Source organism: Crocodylus siamensis, chromosome 14 (assembly GCF_052110815.1).
Source record: "Crocodylus siamensis isolate JL-2025a chromosome 14, ASM5211081v1, whole genome shotgun sequence".
In the NCBI taxonomy this organism is placed as follows: domain Eukaryota; kingdom Metazoa; phylum Chordata; order Crocodylia; family Crocodylidae; genus Crocodylus; species Crocodylus siamensis.
In genome coordinates this window covers 16,156,723-16,177,189 of record NC_143408.1, presented here as the reverse complement: position 1 = coordinate 16,177,189, position 20,467 = coordinate 16,156,723, and the positions used below count along the sequence as shown (strand labels likewise).

Sequence of the window (20,467 nt, the reverse complement as noted above, 5' to 3'; positions counted from 1 at the left end):
AGGATGTGAAAGCTGTATTCCATACATTACTACATACGATGAAGAATCCATCTTTACCTACGAGATCTTGCAAGACGAACTGGTAACAACAAGCCCATTGAAGTATGTGGCTCATGTGAACGACTTGAACAATTAACAGAGCTGGGTCTGCTTTAGTAAGAGAAACTGCCAGCTTGCGTGATACCAGCTCAGCTAGTCATCTAATTAGCTAAACACAAACAAACCCATCATTTGTATTTCTTGCGGTTCAGGAGAGCAAATCCTGCTGTTGATAGCTTGCAAAACAACAAAAACATGCGAGAGTGCCAAGTTGCCTGTGCTACACAGTGCATTAATCACCAGGCTAGGGGAAAGGCAGGGTGATGGCATCCTTTTCTACATCACCATTCAGGTGGCTTACAAAATGATGTGGGCAACTGATACTCCTAAGACCCTAGCAGGTCTTTATCCAGCAAGGCTTCTAGGCACATGGATAGTTCTATTGAAAATAGCCAGGCTATTCATGGGCTTAAACTGAAGATGTGAGAGCTGTATTGAATCAGGTTTATAGGTTTAATTCACTGCTTTATACTTTCATTGCCTACTGTCTGAGCTCATTAGCTACGTTAATGAACTAAGTCACATAACAGGTCAGTGGCAGAACATGGAATAGTAGGTTTTCTAGCAGCATTGCTTATTTTGAAAGCAGGTAGTAATGTGAGTTTTCAAACCAATGCAAAAGTTGTGGCAAAAGCAGCAAATGGGAAGTACCATGGAACAGGACTGCCTGTTACAGACACAGGAGGCTCCAGGTCTGAACCGTTCATAGTCATTCACATGTAGAGTTTCATTTCAGGTTTACAGAAACTTTGTGAGGCAAAATCAAGTTCCATCTATCTAACTAAACACAGAGGCCAGAGTGCGTGAGATCACCTGCATCTTTATTATAGGAATGTGGCTACAGGCTTCAGCATGCACTGTTTCACTTCACAGCACTGACCTTTGGGGTCAGAGACATGTTAGGTGTGATCTTTGAAAAGCTGATAATCTGCCAGTGAGACTTTGTATACAGTACTCTGACAACACAACTGAAGCAATCCATTATTTCTTAGCTTTCACCCCTTTACTGGGGTTTCCTTTATATTCCTTAGTCTGCATTCCTTCTTGAACTTTCAGGATCCCGTAAGACATCTTTCTCTGGTTCTCCTAAATCTTAGGATCATAGGAAAGTAGAGCTGGAAAGGAGGTGCTGGACAAGGTCCTCTAGTTCAGCATATGCTCAAGAAAATATTGTCCCAGACTAAATCATCCCAGCCAAGTGTCTGTCCAACCTGCTTTTGAAAATTTCCAAGAATGGAGATTTCACAACTTCTCTAGTTCACCTATTACAATGCTTGACCACCCTCATGCTCTCCAACCTAACTGTCCTCTGTTGCACTTGAGGCCATCACTCTCAATCCTGTCCCTTACAGCCAAGGTTCCCTCTCAGGTGCGTGTGCGCAGCTACGCACAACTAAAAGTCTGGCCGCGCACAGCCTTTTCAAGGTCACGTACTGGGAGAGGAGCTGAAGGTAAGCTCCGAGGCGAGGCAAGGCTAGGTGGGGCAGGGGCCTGGCGCGGGCTCTGCCGGGTCCAGGGAACTGCTCCACTCCCCTTCATCACCTCGGGGAGCGAGGAGGCACATGGTGTCAGGGCTGGAGACTGGAGCACTTCCCCGGAGCTGGTGGAGCCGGCAGAGCAGTGTCCTCTTCCCCGAGGTGAGGCAAGGCAGGGACATTTGCTGGGGGCTGGCGTGGGCTCCGCCAGCTCCGGGGAAGTGCTCCACTCCCAAGCCATGACGCCACGTGCCTTCTCGCTCCCCGAGGCAAATCGGGGGAGCGGAGCAGTTCCCCAGAGCCAGCAGAGCCTGTGCCAGCCCCCAGGCCCAGCCCTCAGCCCCTTTCAGTAAGTGTCCCACGCCGGACCGAGGCAGTGCGCTCACGGACCACTGCTCTTTAGAGGGAACGTTGCCTACAACCCCAGAGAAAAGCTCATCTCTATCCTCTCTATCATCAACCTTCAGGTATTTGAAAGCTGTTATCAAATCTCCCCTCAGTCTATTCTTTTCCAGACTAAATAACCCTAGTTCTTTCAGCTCTTCCTCATGAATCATGCTTCCCAGGCCCCTAATGATTTTTGCTGTTCTCTTTCCAACCTGTTCACATCTTTCTTGAAGTGTGGAGCCCAAAACTGGACATAATACCCAGAGTGAGGCCTCATCAGTGCTGAATAGAGTGGATGAGTAATTTCCCTTGATTTGCAAGTGACAACGCAGGGTGCTATTGGCTTTTTTTTGCAACACGAGGACACTGTTGGCTCCTATTCACCTTATGGCCCACTGAAAGGGTCATGGTCAAACATCTGGCCAACAAGCTGGAAGCAGCCTGGGGAGCCATGTGATCCAGCTCATGGGTCTCAGACAAACCCTAGACTGGTGTGCAGGCTGGATCCAGCATCATGAGTGCTGCATGTGGTCCAAAGGGCTAGCACAAGGCATGTCCTACATGCTGCACCCGTGCCAGACCGGCTCTTTGTGTTGCTTTAGGGGCTGGTTTGGATGGGCTATGCCAGAGCCAGTGCACAGGACCACCGCATGTAGCATGTGCCCGATGCCAGCCCCTGGATCATGTGCAGCCCATGTGGCCAGTTCAGCCTACATGCCACATATAGCATGCACCAGCCCCATTCCTGGGTTTATGTTGAAGCAGTGTGCGGGGCTGGACATGGTGCCACAGGAGCTGCACCCAGGACATGGGGCCTGCACAGGGCGTTCACTGCACATGGTGTTCTGCCAGCCTGATCCTACACGCTGGCTCCAGCACAGCCCAGTCTGACCCACAACTTGGTTCAGCAACCTTCATCTGACCCATGAGGCTAAATGAGCTTGACACCCCTGGTGTGCTGTATCCCCCAGGTCCTTCTCTGCAGTACTGCAGCCAAACCAATCATTCCCCAGTCCGTATTTGTGCAGGCAATTATTCCATCCCAATGCAAGACTTTACATTTTTTCTTGTTGAAACTCATCTGATTGACTAAGGGCCAGTCCATTTTTCCAGTCTATGCAGGTCATTCTTGTTCCTATTCATGTCTTCCAGAGTGTCTGCAGCTCTACCCAACTTGGCATCATCCACACACTTGCTACATGTGCACTCAATCCCATTATCCAAATCACTCATGATGTTGAGCAATAGTGGACTCAGGACAGACTGATTTTCAATCCATTATACTCTTGGGATGGGGCTAATAACACACACCTGATCTGGCTGGCAGGGTGATTCAGGAAAATCATAGAACGTGATACCTGGCCATGGTCAGCTTGCTGAATGAAGCCTGGAAACCCAGTTCTTCACTTTAAACTCCTCATTTTCTGTCTGTTAGTGTGTAATTGCAGCTCTGCTTATATTTTCCTACAGGCTATCCACGCTATTTGGTTGTCGGAGACCATTTATCTGGGGAGCATCACCTGAAAATCCTCAGAGCGGATCTCCAAGATGACGCCATGTATGAGTGCCAAGCTATTCAAGCGGCCATCCGATCCAGACCAGCCCGGTTGACTGTTCTCGGTATGTCTTCCTCTCCTCTAGCATGAGCACACTGGGGAGGTTATTGTGTTTTCTTCCTTGAGATATACTTTGTGGCTCTTTAGATAGATTTTTTTTGTTTTGTTTTTTGGGAGGTTTTTTGGTAAACCGTTTGTTTATGCTGCTGGATCGGGGTTATAAGCTTTCAACCATTTGAAGCAAGAAAAAAATTTCTCAGGGCTGACTCCAGGTGTTCTTTTTCCTTGGGCCCTCCCCACCAAGTTAATATTTTTTTCACACATGCTCCCACAGAAAGACAGGAGGGAAAGCTGTATTGAGAGATTGTAGCTAAAAGACTTCTTACTGGTACAGTCTTATGCATTCACCCTGGAATTGTGCCAGTGCACTGTATACAGGGGGTGTATCTTGCGCTGGAAAGGGGAATAACTGTGCTGGTAAAAGTGGCAGTTTTATTGGCAGGTTTCAAGATTAAGTATAGATGCTTGCCAGAATGGACCAACAAAAGGCAGGCTCCTCATAAAACTGTCTAGTGTGAACCAGGCCTTAGAGTAATTCCTCTAAAACTTTTTTAAAGGAACAACATTTTTCCTTTTCTAAAACTTGTAGAGATTTTCACATTTGGTGTTTGGTAAATAGTTTCAGTTTTCAAAACACCAGCCTTTTTGAATGTGTGTTTTTAGCTTTGAAATAGGAAAGGTGGTTTTTCATTCAAAAAAGGGGGTTGGTAAATGTTTTTATTTGCACCTGCTATAACTGAACAGCAGAAAAACAATTATCAACAAAACAAACAGTTATTGCTGAACGTGTGGGTCAGCGGAGTCTGTCTATGCAGAAAAACTGAGCTCTGTTTCGTAGATTATAATTCCCATAAAACACATCTTCTGCCATAAATAGAAACCACTGAGTACCATATATTTTCACATAAACAGCAGCCAGCATCTATTCCACACATTGGGTAACCCCAAGGATAATAATGATTTCCCTTTGATCCATAAAAACATCTTCCTGCTCAGTCAACATTGTGCATTAGCTTGGAGTTCTGGCATACGCTTCGACATGAAAGAAATCTGCAGATGAATGGGGAAAGTAACACAGCCATGTCATTCAAGTCCCATCCTCCTGCTCTGCTTACTGTCACTCTGTGCAAGCTACATCGCCTTCCCCTCCCTAATCTACACCTCCTTCTTGTGTTGTAAAATAATAATATGTTGCTGAAGACATACAAAAGAAATAATATGTTATTTAATTAGACATAAAGATGCCAAAACTAATTCAGTCCCAGGGTGCACGGGCATATGCCAGAACTCTGAGCTACTGTGAAATGTTGATTGAGCAGGAAGATGTTTTTATGGATCAAAGGGAAATCATTATTATCTTTGGGGTTATGGAATAGAGGGTGGTTAATGTTTATGTGAATATACATGGTACTTGCTAATTGGTACATTTACCTAGGATGTTCAGCAACTTGCATTTTGCAGCGTGTTTTTTTTTTTTTAAATAAATTAAAGTTATAGCACAGTAGAAACAAACTCCTTTCAGAAACAGCATGGGATTTACATGTACTAAGGCAGATGTTCTTGGGGAATTTGAGGTTGACTGGGGAAGAATGATGGGTATTTCACTCCTCAGAAGGATGAATCATTAGTGGCCCGTGGACCAGAGTTCAAGCATCTTTGTATTAAGATACCACACATCCTTCATTGTGTTATCACCCGGGAATGACAGTGAAGGTAGCCATGGGCTATACATAGAGATTCTGCAGGCTGCGTTTTGTCCAGCTCTTGGTAGGGGGAATTGGTAGGTATATAATGAGCAGATGTCTCTGGCAGTCCCTTATATTCAGAGGGAGATCTGGTTCTTAACAGCCAGTTACACTATTCAGCACATTGAGCTATAGGTACAATATACTGTACATTAGGGAAACAAAGAGCATATTTGTACTGGGAAATGGATAGAAACTTCAAGTAGTTACCAAAGTGTAATGCCACCAGCTGTGCAGATGTTTCTGGTTTTTAAATCGTCATGCAGACTCAGCTGGCCTGCTTTATTTCTGAACTAAGTGGGCTCTGCAGGCTGCTCCATGATGAGACAGATATAGTTTCCCTGAATGACAGTTCAGTGAGTGGAGGGAATGTGACAGGTTACCTCAGTCACTGGAGCTGAAGCTTAGAGCACAGGTCAGGAGTCAAATTTTGCACTGACAGATGCTCTTGGGCAACTCACTAAGGACAGAAATTTCAAACTCCGGTGCAATTACCAGGAGCAGTTGGTGATCATAATCTCTGAAAACCAGACCGCTCACGTAGGTGCTGAAATATAGAAAAAGGCACTTAGTTCCAGTTTGAAAATATTGGATATAACTTCTCTGGGCCAGATACAGTGGGGTTACACAGCTGAAAGCCAGGGCAAAATCTAAGTATCAAAACTTACTCCTTTGTAGAATATGTGTAATAGCACTGGGCAGTGTCAGAGTTGTACTGAGAGTTCCTGACATAGCGAACCCTATAGAAATGCCAAGTGTTAAGGGCAGTGTAAATGATGCTGATTTGATTGATAGAGAGTGTAACAATATTGCAGGAAAACTTGCTCTGAGGCTCCTTATTGATTAACAACCAGCCTGTAGAGGGCCACATAACAAGCAGGAAAAAAGTAGTATCCCAGGTTGGGAGACGTGGGGCTGGGGAAGAGCCAGAGAATGCATGTTATCAGGGCATCAGGCTGGATGCAACAGCTAAGGCACTGGTTGGTTGGAAAGAGAAAACTGGGCAGCTTGACAGCTGTGATTGAAAGCCAGGCAGGAAAGCAGCCTACTCTAGCTGCTAGCCACAGGCTAGTGGTAGAAGCAGAACAAGAGCAAACAGCCTGAGTCTGCATACCTGATCCTAGACTGCCCCTTGGGTTAGGAATAGGAACTTCTGCTTTAACTTCTGAGGACCTGTGCATGAGGATTTCTGCAGAAAAATGTAAGTGAAATGATTTTTTGTGTCATTTATTTTTACAAGACTTTCTGTTTTGGTTTGGCTTTTTTGGTGGAAAGGAAAACTATTTGGTTCCCCCCCACCCCTTTCCATCCTACTTCCCCATATTTTTACAGGGGGAAAAAAATGGTTGAATTTTTCAGGAAAAAAAAGCCCTAAAATATTGTTCATTAGGTATGGTGCAGTGAATACCAGACATCTAAATGGGATTGGCCCAGCCCCATTGACACCCTAGGGTTACAGTCTGTTAGCTTGCAGTATAGTACTCAGCCATTAGATGTCTCAGCGTGCTAGTAAAGGGTGCCGTCTCTGATAAACAAGAGAAGCAAAGTTGGGACTTGATCTGTGCAGAAGGTTATTTGTTAATCTCTATAATATGCTGTTGCTGTTTTTAAAAAATGCTTGTTTTAAGATCTATGATTTCATATAGTGCAACACAGCATTTAAAGTTCATACGGTAGAGAGAGGTAAATTTTAGTGGAAACAAGCTGCTTGCCTTATCTCCTTGGCATACTTTAGTGTAGGCAGATACTTACTGGGGATGGTTTTCCCTTCTCTCTGCATCCATAATAGCCTAAAATCTGGGGTCAGAGACGCAAAGTAGCTCTCTTTCTCCAGCTTAATACAGGTGCACAAAGTACTGATACAGTACTAGGCTCTGAAGCTGGTTGTGCTCCCAGAGAGAATACAGGAAGCCAGACAAGACCAGCCAGGTGCTTGACAGGTGAAAATCCAAGACTAGTTTAGCCTCAAGAAAGCCAGGCTCTTACACCCACAGCTCCACTCCGGGGTGGAAGTTCTCTGATTCCAGACTGACAGCTCCAGCCATATAACATGGTTTTAGTGCCTTGCAGGGCTTCCTGTTCCCTAACCCTCCAGAATAAATATTTGAGCAGTGCAAGTGCTGACTCAGACCGTGTGTGTGCGCCCACATTGCCACCTACATATATCAGTACACACACACACACACACACACACATTTCATCCACTGCCGACCTAGCAGATTCACTCTGCTAGCCTCCAGATATGCATTTCCCTTCAGATCCCCTTTTCTCTGATCCAAGAGATGAATAATCATAATGAGATTATAAAAGATTGGAGCTGGAGCCTGGGAGTATATTAATAATAAGTTTTAACCCAGCAGTCTCTAAAAGCTGGGAGAAAGTTACCCTAAGGTTCGGGGTGAGAAGGTTGCCCAGAAAGTTTATTGCTGTGCATTTTGCTTCAGAGTTCATGTTGCACTCCAAGGGGCTTTATTGCTTGGACTTGCCTAAGGAAGGAGCCATTAGTACATTCATACAAAACCAGCAGGGCACGGGTATATCGTGTGACTCTGATTAAGAAAAACCAAACAAAACAAAGCATAGCATGCTGTCTGCGGGTAGAGTGCAGGCATTGGAGCCAGAGAAGCAATTGTATGTCTCACTGCTGGTGGCATTGATACCAACCCCAGCACCGTGTAGGGACTGGTAATGAGGCCAAGCAATTCCCTTCAGGGGCAATGATTTCTCTGTATTTACAGGGGCTTTTGCTGCATTTATAGAAGGTGGCAATTCTGCTGCGGCTGTTTCTCAGGGATGCAATCCAATAAAACAGTGCACATGGCCACTATAAAACTATACCGCTGTACAAATAACCAGCAGCCTGTGTCCACAAACTATATATAACTCTGTACAATGACAAAGAGCCATGGGTCTGCTCCAGAACTCTTCCAGCCACCTTCCCTATTATGTGGGGACCCTACTTTGCAATGAAATGCCCATGAACCCTAATGATCCTTGCATTTTCTGCAGTGGAAAGGTTTCCACATCACCTGTAATCAGCTGGCTACTACAGTAGTGTCCCCTGGGGGGTGGAATCAGTCTGGATGTCCCAGGCCCTCAGTTGCTGACAGCCAGTGGAGAGCCACAGTTTGCTTGAAGGCCTCTTAGGTGAGTAAATGACACTTCACCTTGCATCTTTGATTCTCCTCTGAGCAGCTCCTGTAAATAAGGCATGACGTTGCTCTAAAGCTGTAGGGCCTTGTTCTTTGATGTTCTGTGTGCCTCGCTAATAGAGGTCTTAACCCTACAAAGCACACAAGTCACTGGAAGTAAATTAAATCCCTAAATAAGGGAGGAAGAGAAGATAATTTTCAAAGGTATTTTGTGCCACCAGCGAGAGCTACTTGGCTCTCTGGCTTTGCTTCTGGGAGATGATGTGTCCAAACATTTTCTTTGTCTTCCATCCATTCTGGCATGGTGCTGAGGCTTAATTGAAGCCTGAGTTATTATGTTATATTGAGTCCAGCATGTCAGCTGCCCCCCGTCTCATGCTGAGACTGCAGGTTCCACACATGCAGGGGGAGGAACCATAACTCATCTCCAGCTGTGTGTACAAGGCTCACAATATTCAGGGAAACCATTTGTCAACACCGCATCTTAGCTCTGAGTGTCTGATGACCCCGAACCTATGTCATGTGGTACTGGCCAGCCTTTCCTCTGATTGCTGGTAGGGATGAGGTTGGCAATCATTGGCAGAGTTCAACAGTAAATCTTTTTCGTTGGCTTCTGTTTCAACTCTAGCTTCCTGCTTTGTGAACCATTCTGCCCCCTGAAAATGCCTCTGCCTACACCCTCCCCAACCTCAGCCTGGTGCTGCTGCCTCAGATGGCTTGTGCCATCTTGGTCTGCACTCAGGCTATGCATGGACCACTCCAAGAAAATCCCCAAATACTGTCATTTTTTATAGCGACTGTCCCTCGTGTCTGACACAGCTTCCTAGGTCTGATGTCTCTAGTTCCCCAGCTCAGATGAAGAGCTACACCATATTTTAATTATTTAAGATTTTGTCACATAGTTTTTAAATCTACACGGTTAAATGTAGTGGAATGGAGCCTTCCATAACTTTGGAAGTCCAAGCACTCAGCCAGGGGAGTCTGTTAGTATCATTTATGCCTGTTCACTTCTGGGGTAAAAGCTTTATTCCCAGAGAGGGTGAAGGAAAGTATTTCTTTGTCATTCCACTGAAATATCTATTTGTGAGGTATGTTACCTCTCCCTTCCCCTGCCAGTAACATACACGTGTATTACTGACAGGCACATATCACAGGACTTCTGCATCCATGCATTGAGTAATAATGTACACATATAGCATCTTTCACCCCAGCGCTTCTCAAAGTCTTTCCAAACTTTACCCATGTGTGAATCACTTAATTCCTGTCTAAATACGTCCAATTCTGAGGCGGAGCACAAAAGCTGTTTAACGGTGCACATCACACAACATGCAGGTTAGGACTAGAAGTCAAGTCTTTTATCCAACAGGAGCCACTCAGTTTATGGTGACACAATGTAACACCCCTAATTGAATGCATACCAGGACAACAGTCTGCTATTCCTGCAAAAACAGGTCTTGGGGTCTTTCATGACCCTAGATCATCAGGGCTTTGTAGCACCTCCAGTTACAGGGTCCTAGCACCTTGGGTGCTCACTGGGTCCATAGTGACAGGCATGGGAGAGCAACGCCTTTTGAATCATAGGTGCATGCTGTGTTGCAGTCCGGCGGTACTTCTGGGGGCATAGGGTGATTGTTAATACATAGACTTACAAGCAGAAGGATATGCTCTGTCAGACCATCATACTACTCCCTACCCCCAATGCTGTCAAGCAAATTAAGCATGCAGGGCTTCAGTCAGTCTACAAGAGAAGCCACCAAAAGAGACTCACATTTGAAACACCCGCAGCAGAGTGAGTAGCTAGTACTTTATAATTGAGCCAACAAAAAACAGCCTCTTTATTTTCCCCCTTCTTCTCCTTTTGATATGTCCATGAACAGAATGTTATTCCTTTTGTTTTATTTGACAAACAAAATCATTCAAAAGTTTGCACTTTTTGATTAATTCTGTAGATTGTGAGCCTCTCTTTGTGAGCTTTTAGTTGCCGGTATAATTATCAGTCATGAAAAGTTATCAGTGATTGGCTGTCAAAGGGAAGAAAGTATCAAGCTGGATTCTCCAAGGGGCTGTCCTGGATCTCCTACTATTCTATAGGTTCACTAGTGACTTGGATGGTGGAGTAGAGAGCACCCTTATTCATTTGCAGATGATACAACACAAAGAGAGGCTGCATGTAGTCTGGAGGACAGGATTGAAATTCAAAATGATCTTGATAAATTGGAGAAGATATTACTGAAGAAGGCTGTTGAATCTCCATTGCTAGAGGTTTTTTTAGGAACAGGTTTGACAGACATCTGTCAGGAATGGTTCAGCTATTGTTGATCCTGCCCTGGGGCAGGGGATAGACTGGAGGGCCTCTTGAGAACCCTACCATCCCTATTGTCTATGATTCTATCATTTGGAGTTCATTGTCTGAGCTGCATCAGTTGATGGGAGTAGGCCAGATAAGTCATGTGGTGTGTTAGTCTTCCCCATGAAGAAATGGCAGCAAAACTTGATCCCTCTAACATTTGGGGAAGTGAACAGTATTGGCTTATCTCTGGAGAGTGAACTTGGATCTGATACATCTGGAAGCACATGTTGGGTGCATCTACATGCATGCTTTACTGCTGCAGTCTTGTCTAATTAGCTCCACAGTAAACCATCACTGTCTACACATCCAGTGCTATTAGGCTGCAGTAAACTGATTAACTCTGCTATAGGATAGTACTGTCAGGACAAATACTATCCTACAGAGCAGTTATTTAATTCACTGAAACACACATGTGGACATGGACCTGCTGGCTAGGGGCCTGCTGTCTAGCCTCACGCTCTAGCACCCTTGTGCCACAGCCAGCCCCTTTGAAGCACGTTGAGCCAGGCCGGAGCACCTCTGGGCTAGTGGACTGACCTCTGGGGCCCTCTGCCAGCCAGGGCTGCTCTACCCCAGCTCAACAGGCTGCAGTCCTGGGCACACATGTAAACAGTGTGTCCAGGAGCAATCAACTCTACTATGAACTGCACCAAAGTTTATTCCAGCGCATTGATAGCACATGTAGATGCACCCATTGAGCTAAATGATGAAAAGTGGCAGCTTCCTCCACTAGATGGTGCTAGAGATGCCACTGGATTGACATGGAATAGGGAAGCAAATAGTGTCAGGCTCTTGTGTAAGTAAAGGCTGGAGGGAAATTTTCTTTTGCATTATTTGAAACCCCAGCTTTACCTCAAAGTGATGAAGTGAGGCCCCAGGCAAGCTGGGAGGCCCTGACTACATCCTGGGTTTCTTGATCCCACTGGCATGGATAATAGAGAATGCACTGGCCTGGGCCTAGCTTATTAGCTTCGTGATAGGGTCGTTCTTGGAGCGCCTCGACGAGGTCCACTGACTCAGAGCTGGGTAACAGAGACCAAAGTCAGGCCACTCCCCCTTCAGGGGATATTGAGAAGAGAAGACGCCTTGCTAGAGCCCCAGGGTAACACCCCCTAGGACCCACAAGATTGTTTTTCAGCAGCTGGAGCTGGAGGTAGTAGGATGCAGTGTGTCACAGCCATCCACATCCCTACCCTTGAGCTGTGTTGAGGGACAAGGGCCCACAGCATTGCACATAGAGCACATGGAGCTAATTCAGGCCCCCGCTGTAATCACTGTACCCTGCTCTGGCACCATTGGATACTGGGGGGAATTTCCCTGGTGCAAGAATGAGACACATGTGATTCTTGGCTTCATGGGCATGCCAAGAGAGGCTCATAGCACACAGTACCACAGCCCAGCTGAGCTCCACTTCAATCTATAGCCCTTAGGTCCCTGCTACAAATCAGAGCAGCTTCTAACTATTCTAACTTAAGCCAGTGGCCACACTGCTTCCCCACTCGCAGAGCAGCCCAATGTCAGGATAAGGCAAAAAAGTCCATTGTTGTGCCTGTCCTGCTTTTCCACGGAGTCCTTTCATGCACAAATGTCCTAATACTATTCTTATCCTTTTCCCAAGCTCTTCTCTGTAAACCTCAAGCACCGCTGATGGACTGGAACAGGCTGGAGGCAGTAAAGATAGGGGGGGAGGCACAAGCTGGAACAGGGGGCAAAGGCAGCTTTATACTCCCCAGGTTAAATATACCAATCTATCCATTTGGTAGCAGGACTTGAGCAGGGCAGAATCGTGTGAGCCACTGGAGGACCATTTGCTACCTGGCACATTTTTAATGGAAGAGCTTCCTAATTTATGATCTATTTAACTAAGATGGGGCATTAATTAAATAAAGTAAAAGCTTGATTAGGACTCAGAGAAATTTAAAAATAAAATCAGACGGCAATCGAGCAAAATTGCAAAGCAAACACTTTGGCTGTAACCGCTGGAGAGTTCCCTCCGGTCTTTCATCAAAGCACAAAGCAGGGAGGGCAAATACAAGAGATTATATAGCCAACAGATGTGTGTTGTTAAAATATGCATCTGCCAACCGCACGGTTTAAGGAGCCAGAGGGCTAGCTTGTAGATCCGACTGTACTCAGGGGACCGTGAATGAATTTCAGGCCCTGCCAGTCGAAGTGGGATTTGCAGACACGTTAATTAGTGTTGAGTTTCCAGCTCTTGAATGCAACCAGGCGAGGAGAAACTTTGAACGGAGCAGTTGCTTCCCCAGGAGGGAGAGGAAGGGAGGGGAAGAGGTGAACCTCCGCCTGCTCCGCTGATCTAGCAAAGAAGTGATGAAGCGTTAGCCTATGCTGGCCAGGGGGCATGCCCAAAACCCATGGCAGATAGGCAGAGGAATTAAGGTCAGGCAAAGCATGTTTCCAAGTGAGTGACAAGGCTGCAGGGAATCCTGATGTTAGTGCTTTCTCCCTCTGCTGGCATCGTCACAGGTATATTCCAGGCTAGGTGGGCTTTTGCACGATCACTGCTTTATGTGAGCCTGAGTCCCCACTCAGAGCACATCTAGAGGTAACTCAATTTCCCAAAGAGTGGGGCTGATCCTCTAGGCATGGGGAATCAGAAAAAGGAGTCCTACACTGCGGTTGGCCACAATGAGAACCGTTCCCCTTGTGTCAGAGGATCACTTTGCAAATTTTACTTAGACCTCACCAAAACAAATATTACCTTTCTCACTCTGCAAAGATGTAAATTGAGGCATTAGGACAGAGATGGGCAATTATTTTGACCGGAGGGCTGCTTACTGAGTTTTGGTAAGCAGTCAAGGTTTGCATGGGTAGCCCTGCCCCTTGACAATTGCCCCGTCCACCCTGTCAGCATATTGGGATTGGAAATCCCACCCCCCTAATGCATGACTTTTGCCACTGCAAGTCCCCCCCCTTGCCGCCGGAAGTACTCCTTTTGGGAGAAAAGGTGCTGTAATCTGGAAACCAGAAAAAAACCCAAATCATATACAGAAAAACCCCATCTACTATAACTTATTTTAATTTTATGTTAAAATATTTTTGTACTTATTTATGTGTTTGCGACATGTATCTAGAGGTGTTTGCATAATAGCTCAAAATACAGTCCTACTGAATATTGTGTGTGGACAGTAAGAGTAGGTATGTAGGGGTGTGTGTGTGTGTGGTGGGGTGTGGGTATGGTGGGAGGGTGTTGATGGGTGTGGGTTATGTGGTTGGGGTGGGGACTGTGGGAGGGTGTGGGGTTATGATGGGGGGATGGGGAATGGGGAGAGAGACAGGGCCACATGCCGGCTCCATCACGTGTGGCTCTTGCGGACTGCGTGTAAGCCGCATGCAGTGCAGCCAGGCAGACCCTGCGCCCAGGTTCCATGCTCCTGCCAACCCACCCTGGGTCCCTGTTGGCACCTGGGCACTGGCACGAGCTCCACTCTCCTGCCCATTGCTGCCACTCGCCTGCTGATTCCCTGGTTTCCCTCCCACACGCCTGCCCACCACTGCTGCCATCTCTTTCCAGCTATCACCACTTCCACTCCCCATACTGCTGCTGCTGCTTTCTGTGACCCCCCTGCTGGTCCCCGCACCACTGCCACATCCAGCAGCGCCCCCAGCTGCTCTGCATACTGCTCCCCATGCCTCCAGCACTTTCCGTGGCCCCCAACCCGCTGCTTCCTGCTCTGGCTCCAGCCCGGCATGACAAGCACCATGTGGTTCCTGGCTGCTGGGCGGATTGCAGTGGTTCCCCACCCCTACCTCCCCACCTCTCCATCTGGTTTTATCTGACTTTACACTCAGATGGAGGGTGGGTGGGGAACAGTCAAAGGGTCGCCAGGCCAGAAGCCTCAGAGGCTTCAGGTTGGAGGCTGGAAGTGGGAGTGTGGGGTGGGGGGGAAGCCTAGTGGGCCTTACTATCCAGTTGTTGGGTCCTGCTGCCAACTCCCCCTGGGTTCTGCTGCCACTGACGCCTGTCAACTTTGACAGGCAGCCAGGGGCAGATAAAAATTAATTTTCTAAAATTTTTAGGGACCCCATGGGCTGTATAGAATGGCCTGGCAGGCTGGATGAGGCCCATGGGGCCATATTTTGCCCACCCCTGCCTTAGGAAGTTACTTAACCCAGGTTAAGCAGGCGTTCCAGCAGTGGAGTCCAAAAGTCCTGTCCCCCTGCCCCCTGCTCACATCAAAGTCTGAGAAGAATCAGGCTGCAAGAAAACAACTGCATTCTTTTCCTTCTGACAACAGATGATGTCTGACAGCATCAGACTATAACAGCCAGATCACATTGAACTGTAACACTGCACCAATGTGACGGCTGCAGCGAGCAAGGCTAAGCTTCACTTCATCTTCCTGGTTATTAGGAGAAACTCTCTTAACGGGGCCCCACTGAGATGGGCAGGCCTGAAATCAGATCTACCAGCTTTTTTTGTTGTCATATGAGCCCTCACACATGACATATAATCCTTTTCATAAACTTATCAGCCTCCATCTTAAAAGCATTTCTGTTTCTTGTTCCTACTGCTCTTGTGGGGAGGCTATTCCTACTCTGATGGGTAGGAACCTCCATTTTTCAGCCCACATTTATTCACAACCAGTTTATACCTCTTCTTTCCTGTGCCAACATGGCCCTCCTGCTTAAATGTTTCTTCCTCTCTTTTGTTCCCCACCACCCTGCCATGTTTATAGAGCATATTACCTATATTTTCTCTTAACCTTTGTTCTGCTCAGCTCTGAATCTCTGACAAAAGTGTTATAACGATGGGTCCTTTGGTCTCTGGAGAGCACAATCTCTCTGTCTCTCTGTCTCTCTCTCTCTCTCACACACACACACACATACGCACAGAGTAGATTATATTCCCTCCAATGTGGGGCCAACAAACAGGACACTTGCTCCATCCTACTCTGCAGATCTCCTCTGGAAATGGCTGTCTATTTCCTTTCTAGTGATGGGTGTGAAATGTCCTTTTCCTGAGGAACACCTTTGCTGTTGGGATGGCACCTAGTCATGGGCCCTGGTGCCAGAGGAGAAGAGCAGGCATCTCAGCCATAGCTGAACAGGAAAACAACCAGTAGGTGCTGGTACTTATCCTCCCAAAGTGACCCAGAATCCTGGATCTGTCCTTGGCTGCTAGCCTAGCGATGACCTGTCATTGTAACACTCTTTTCTGTTCCGCTCACTAGCTCATGAATTGCTGGGATAGAGGCTTCCTATGGTAACCTTAGAAGCGGTGAATGTAGGATTTCTCCCTGAGGAAGAAGGCCAGGGTGTTGAAGACCTCTTCTAGGGATTAGTGCCTGTATGGGGGAGCAGGTTGGGAGGGCTGTAGGAGGTTCATGTTTGCAGAAGGGCTGGGCTCAGGATGGGGGACTGAGCAGGTCTGATGCTCATTTTGGGAGAAATGGGAGTGGTACTCAGGAAAGGGATGAGCTTTCTGGGTTAAAGAGGAGACAAGCCAGAGCTGGGTCCCTCTGCTGAACAGAAGGGCACTCTGACAGAGAGAGCTTCCGGTGCGAAGCAGCTGATGTTCAGCTGCAGTGTTACAATTAACGAGCAGCCGTGCGCATCAGACAACTCTGAGGTCCCATTCCCTTGGTCTCCAAGGGCCTTTTCTCCCTGATTAATGACACTACAGTGATTAGAAGGCAAAGCATAAAACCATAGCCTCCTCAGTGTCTCTGAAAGGACACGTATGATGCACACACGTACGAAAGGATCTGCGCAGTTGAGGGGCAGGAGCAGGGCTTCCAAGAGTCTCCGTACTGGGACCTGGTGCCTCCAGCTCTGCTCCAGGAAGAGCCTTGCAGCCCTATTTGCAACACGTTTTTGCAGCTTGGCACAGAAAGAGGTTTCATCTGGGTGCAGTGGTGTTAAGAAACTTGGCTAATACCAAGGCAGAGGCTGGTGGGTGAGTGAAGAGAGGTCTGTGATGGAGAAAAAGGAACCAGTTCCATAAATGTAGTGTTAATAATTGATACACAATTAATTTCTACATTCACCTTTTGCTGTCCATTTCTCTGCCTGTTCCCCCTCCAAGGCCTAGTCTAATATTAACTCTGCCTTCTTGAAAGTCCCATTAGAAATAAAGCTTTCCTAAATCAATGTGAATTATTTAATACCGCAGATTAAGTTAATTTAAATACAGAGCTTCTGTCTTTTAATGTGACAGCTAACCAGAAGCAGAAAAAGAAAAAGAGGGTTGCTAGGGTGGTCAAGTGGTTTCAGGTTCAATGATGGCCTTTTTTAGCACCTGGATGTAATGCTGTATGAGAGCTCCCCGGGGGTGATCAGAGGTAGACAGAGAGTGACATTAGACACCTGCCTTATACTTAGTAATAAATCGCCTTCCTGTCCGTTTAATGGAGCTCCTGAGAGGTGATCAGAAACAGAATGTCCATTGCTTGGAAAGGCCTGTCTTACAACACTTGTTTTAGTCTCGATTCGGGGTAGGTCTGGCACAGGCTGCTAAGTTAACCAGTTGCAAGGAAGCCACTGGTGGACATGAAGGCAAGCTGCAGCAGCTGGGCATGCATCTGAAAGAAAGGGGGCAAGAGGGGAATCCCAACAGAGCTGAAGGGTCTTTTAGTTCGTGTTTCTGTTAGACTTTGACTTGAGGACAGCCTTGCCCTAAAAGTGGATGAACCCTCTCGAGCACAGCCATCACTGAAGTAGGTTGAAAATGCTTTTGGAGAAACTGAGGCAGAGTTGCTGCTGCTGTGCCTCACCATGAGGTAGTATGCAGCACTAGCACCCCAACCACAGGTTCAGAAGATAATTTATTGGATGGAGGCTGGGCCTAGGAGCCTCAGTCCCAAACCAGGACCCCTTGCAGAAACACAGTAGCAAAGGTCAGCATAAAAGAAAAGAGGTACCTGAGTGGATACAAGAGGTAGAGGAAGCTTAGGGTGACAATGAGGATATGGGTCGGCGTGTTCAAAGCACCGCACAACAGACGGTTGGAAGTGACCCTCTGTCAGCAATGCCTTTCTTGTGGCACCCTTCCCTACGAGGGTTTGCTTTCAGGGCTGCTGGGACTTCATGGGAAACGCGCTCCCTTCTTTTCCTTCCCAGCAAGGAAAATGTGAAGTAAACCCCATGCTCAGACGTGCTCTGCTCTTCCTTTTTAGAGGAGACAGGCAAAACTGATTCATTTATATCCCTATTAAGTGCGTCGTAGCCAGGCATGTGGTACAAGTTTGAATGCCAAATTTCATTTATCTGGTTGTCCTGTTCCCAGCTAAATTCGTAACTCTCCAGTAATGCTTTGCATGAGGTGCGGAGAGGAAGCAAAAAAGGGGAGTGTAGAGGAGTCTGGAGTGAACCACGAGGCAGGGCCATTCAAGTTCTGTTCTGAGTCAGTCCGCTTTTATTTAACATTAAAGACCCACTCTTGGTTTCTTCAGGGCTGCTTCTTTCACCATCCTACTTACTGTGTGTGTGGTTACAGAGCTGGTGAGACAGCAAATAGCACAATGCATCTATTTGCTGTGAAAATACCAAAAAAGCTCCTCCTTAAAGGACCCTAGAGGGACATTCCCAGCGTTAGCCAGGGAAGTCTGGAGCCTTTTCAGATAGAGCCCAGCCTAGGGTCTGCTTCCCACAGCACCATGACAGGGGGATAAAGATTGTTCTGGTCTAACAGAACGCAAATCAGCCACAGCTAATCTGCCATAATGTAGCTAGAACTTAAATATGGCCTCCTAAGATATTTGTCAAGCATATTAAAAATAAATGCCTTGCAAGACTGTCAGGTCTGTATCTTAAAACACATCAAGCAACTGATCACATGCACATTCAAATGCCTAGATCTCCAGCAGTGAAGGATATGCCAAATGTAGTGGCAAACCAGCAAGAACCTAAATGGTTTGAGCTTGGAGACTGTGAGGCCAGGTCTCCTCGTTTTATTGGGGTAACTTAAAGCTCCAGGCCCTGGAGTCAAGTGATAGAATAAAATCTCATCTTTTGTTTTAAAAGTAAGTAGATTGCTAACCATGATCATTGAGGCGAAAGGCCTGGAGACATGAGTGCCGGAGCCTGATAAACAAAAATGCAGAAGAATGCCACATTTGGGGGGGGGAAAAAATCTCCTTTTGTGGAGCCCAAATCATAGTTTCTGAATTGCTGCAGTTGGCAGGGCTTTCTTTATGATGATGTTCTTGTTTGTATGGAGCAAACATGCTTGGCACTTCACAGGCAGTTGGGAGAATCAATGAGAAGGACAAAGAGCTTTCCAGATTCCCTTTTCAACAGCTCCCTAGGACGTAGCAGTAGCAATAAATCATGTCCCTTTAACCTCTTCCATGCCTGCTTACGCAGCCAGTTACCCAAATGGCAGGCATCTAGCTCCTGGGTCATTCAAAGAGAAGCTTCAGGCCCAATGTTTCCAGCAACAATGGCTGTGAAGTTGCCATGAAATGATGCAGTGGTTCTGTAATTAAGTCGCGTCACCCCCTTTGCATGTGGATCTGGACACATCTATATCAGCCTGCGCCAGCCTAAACTGCACTGGGCTGCCATGCTGCCATCTGTCTAATCGCAGGCACTGCACACAGCCGAAGGAGGAGACAATCAGCCTGGCTGCCACTGGTGCATAGATCCTGAGTTGTCTGTGATTGGCAGTGAGAGACTTGCTTACCTCTTACCCACTTCACCACTGGACAGGCTGTCAAATCATTAATGAGACTGTTTTTCCTTAAACAGCCATGACCAGTGCTGACATTTCATCATGTCTGGGCCCAGCGAGGCTGCACGGGTGAAGGCGGAGCGTGAGTGGGGCCCCCGATGTGAGCTCAGATGTACAGGATCTGCAAACATAAATAAGGTCTCCAGCACTTTCAATTTTGTAAGGCTTTAGCAAGAGATAATAGCTTACCAGTCTGCCTGGAAAAGCAAAAGACAAGAACAGCAGGGGCTTCCTGCTGTATATGGAAATCACCAAAATCCCCAGTTTTGTTCATTGCACACAAACTTAGCCCTGCTTCGGAGCTGTGTGTGCGGACCCCCACCCTGGACAGCACCACACATACACATGCATCTCTCTCCACAATACATGCACACACACATTCCCCTTTAGCACACATATACATGCACGCATATATGTGCACACACTGCCTTCCTTCCCTTGACCACGTGGAATCCAACGTTGCTGAGCTCCTTGAGCGCTGCGGGCAGGAATCAGTCACTGCTAAGAACTTGGTGGGTTGTTAGTGACCTGACAAAAGTATTGACTCGCTCTACCCTTGTCAGGTGACAGAGAAGAATGAAGCCCTCGAAGCGTGACATCACCTGAGCGACAGCCCCCGCTCTCCTATTGATCCTGCCTAATGAAAAATGAAACTAAGGCTTGAAAGGGGCAGGAGCAGCCATGGAAATAACGAAAATGTAAAGGGAGAGGACGTGGCAAAGCCATCACTCAGGTAGTTCTCCCCTGAAAGCCATTTTGGCAGCCACATCTCATTCCTGATCTCTGCTCCTGGCTTTTGCAGAGGGGAGAATTTAGTGTTTATGAAGTTAACAGACGAATAGCAAACTGGTCAAACAGATGAGGACTGGCTCTGGGCAAACTTCTCCTTCCAACTCTGCCAATAGCCCTATCTGGATTCACAGCCATTATTGTGGACCCAAGCTTTCC

At 46.9% G+C, this 20,467-nt stretch overlaps 1 protein-coding gene across 6 annotated transcripts in view; it reads left to right on the top strand.

Moving 5' to 3' along the window:
• KIRREL3 (kirre like nephrin family adhesion molecule 3) overlaps positions 1–20,467 on the top strand; it is an 839,191-nt gene that overhangs the window by 546,855 nt on the left and 271,869 nt on the right. For all 6 annotated transcript variants that reach the window (XM_090027372.1, XM_090027369.1, XM_090027368.1 and 3 more), the window contains one exon: positions 3,432–3,581. In XM_090027372.1, coding sequence (XP_089883498.1) covers positions 3,432–3,581 — 150 coding nt within the window. The remainder of the gene's footprint in view (positions 1–3,431; positions 3,582–20,467) is intronic.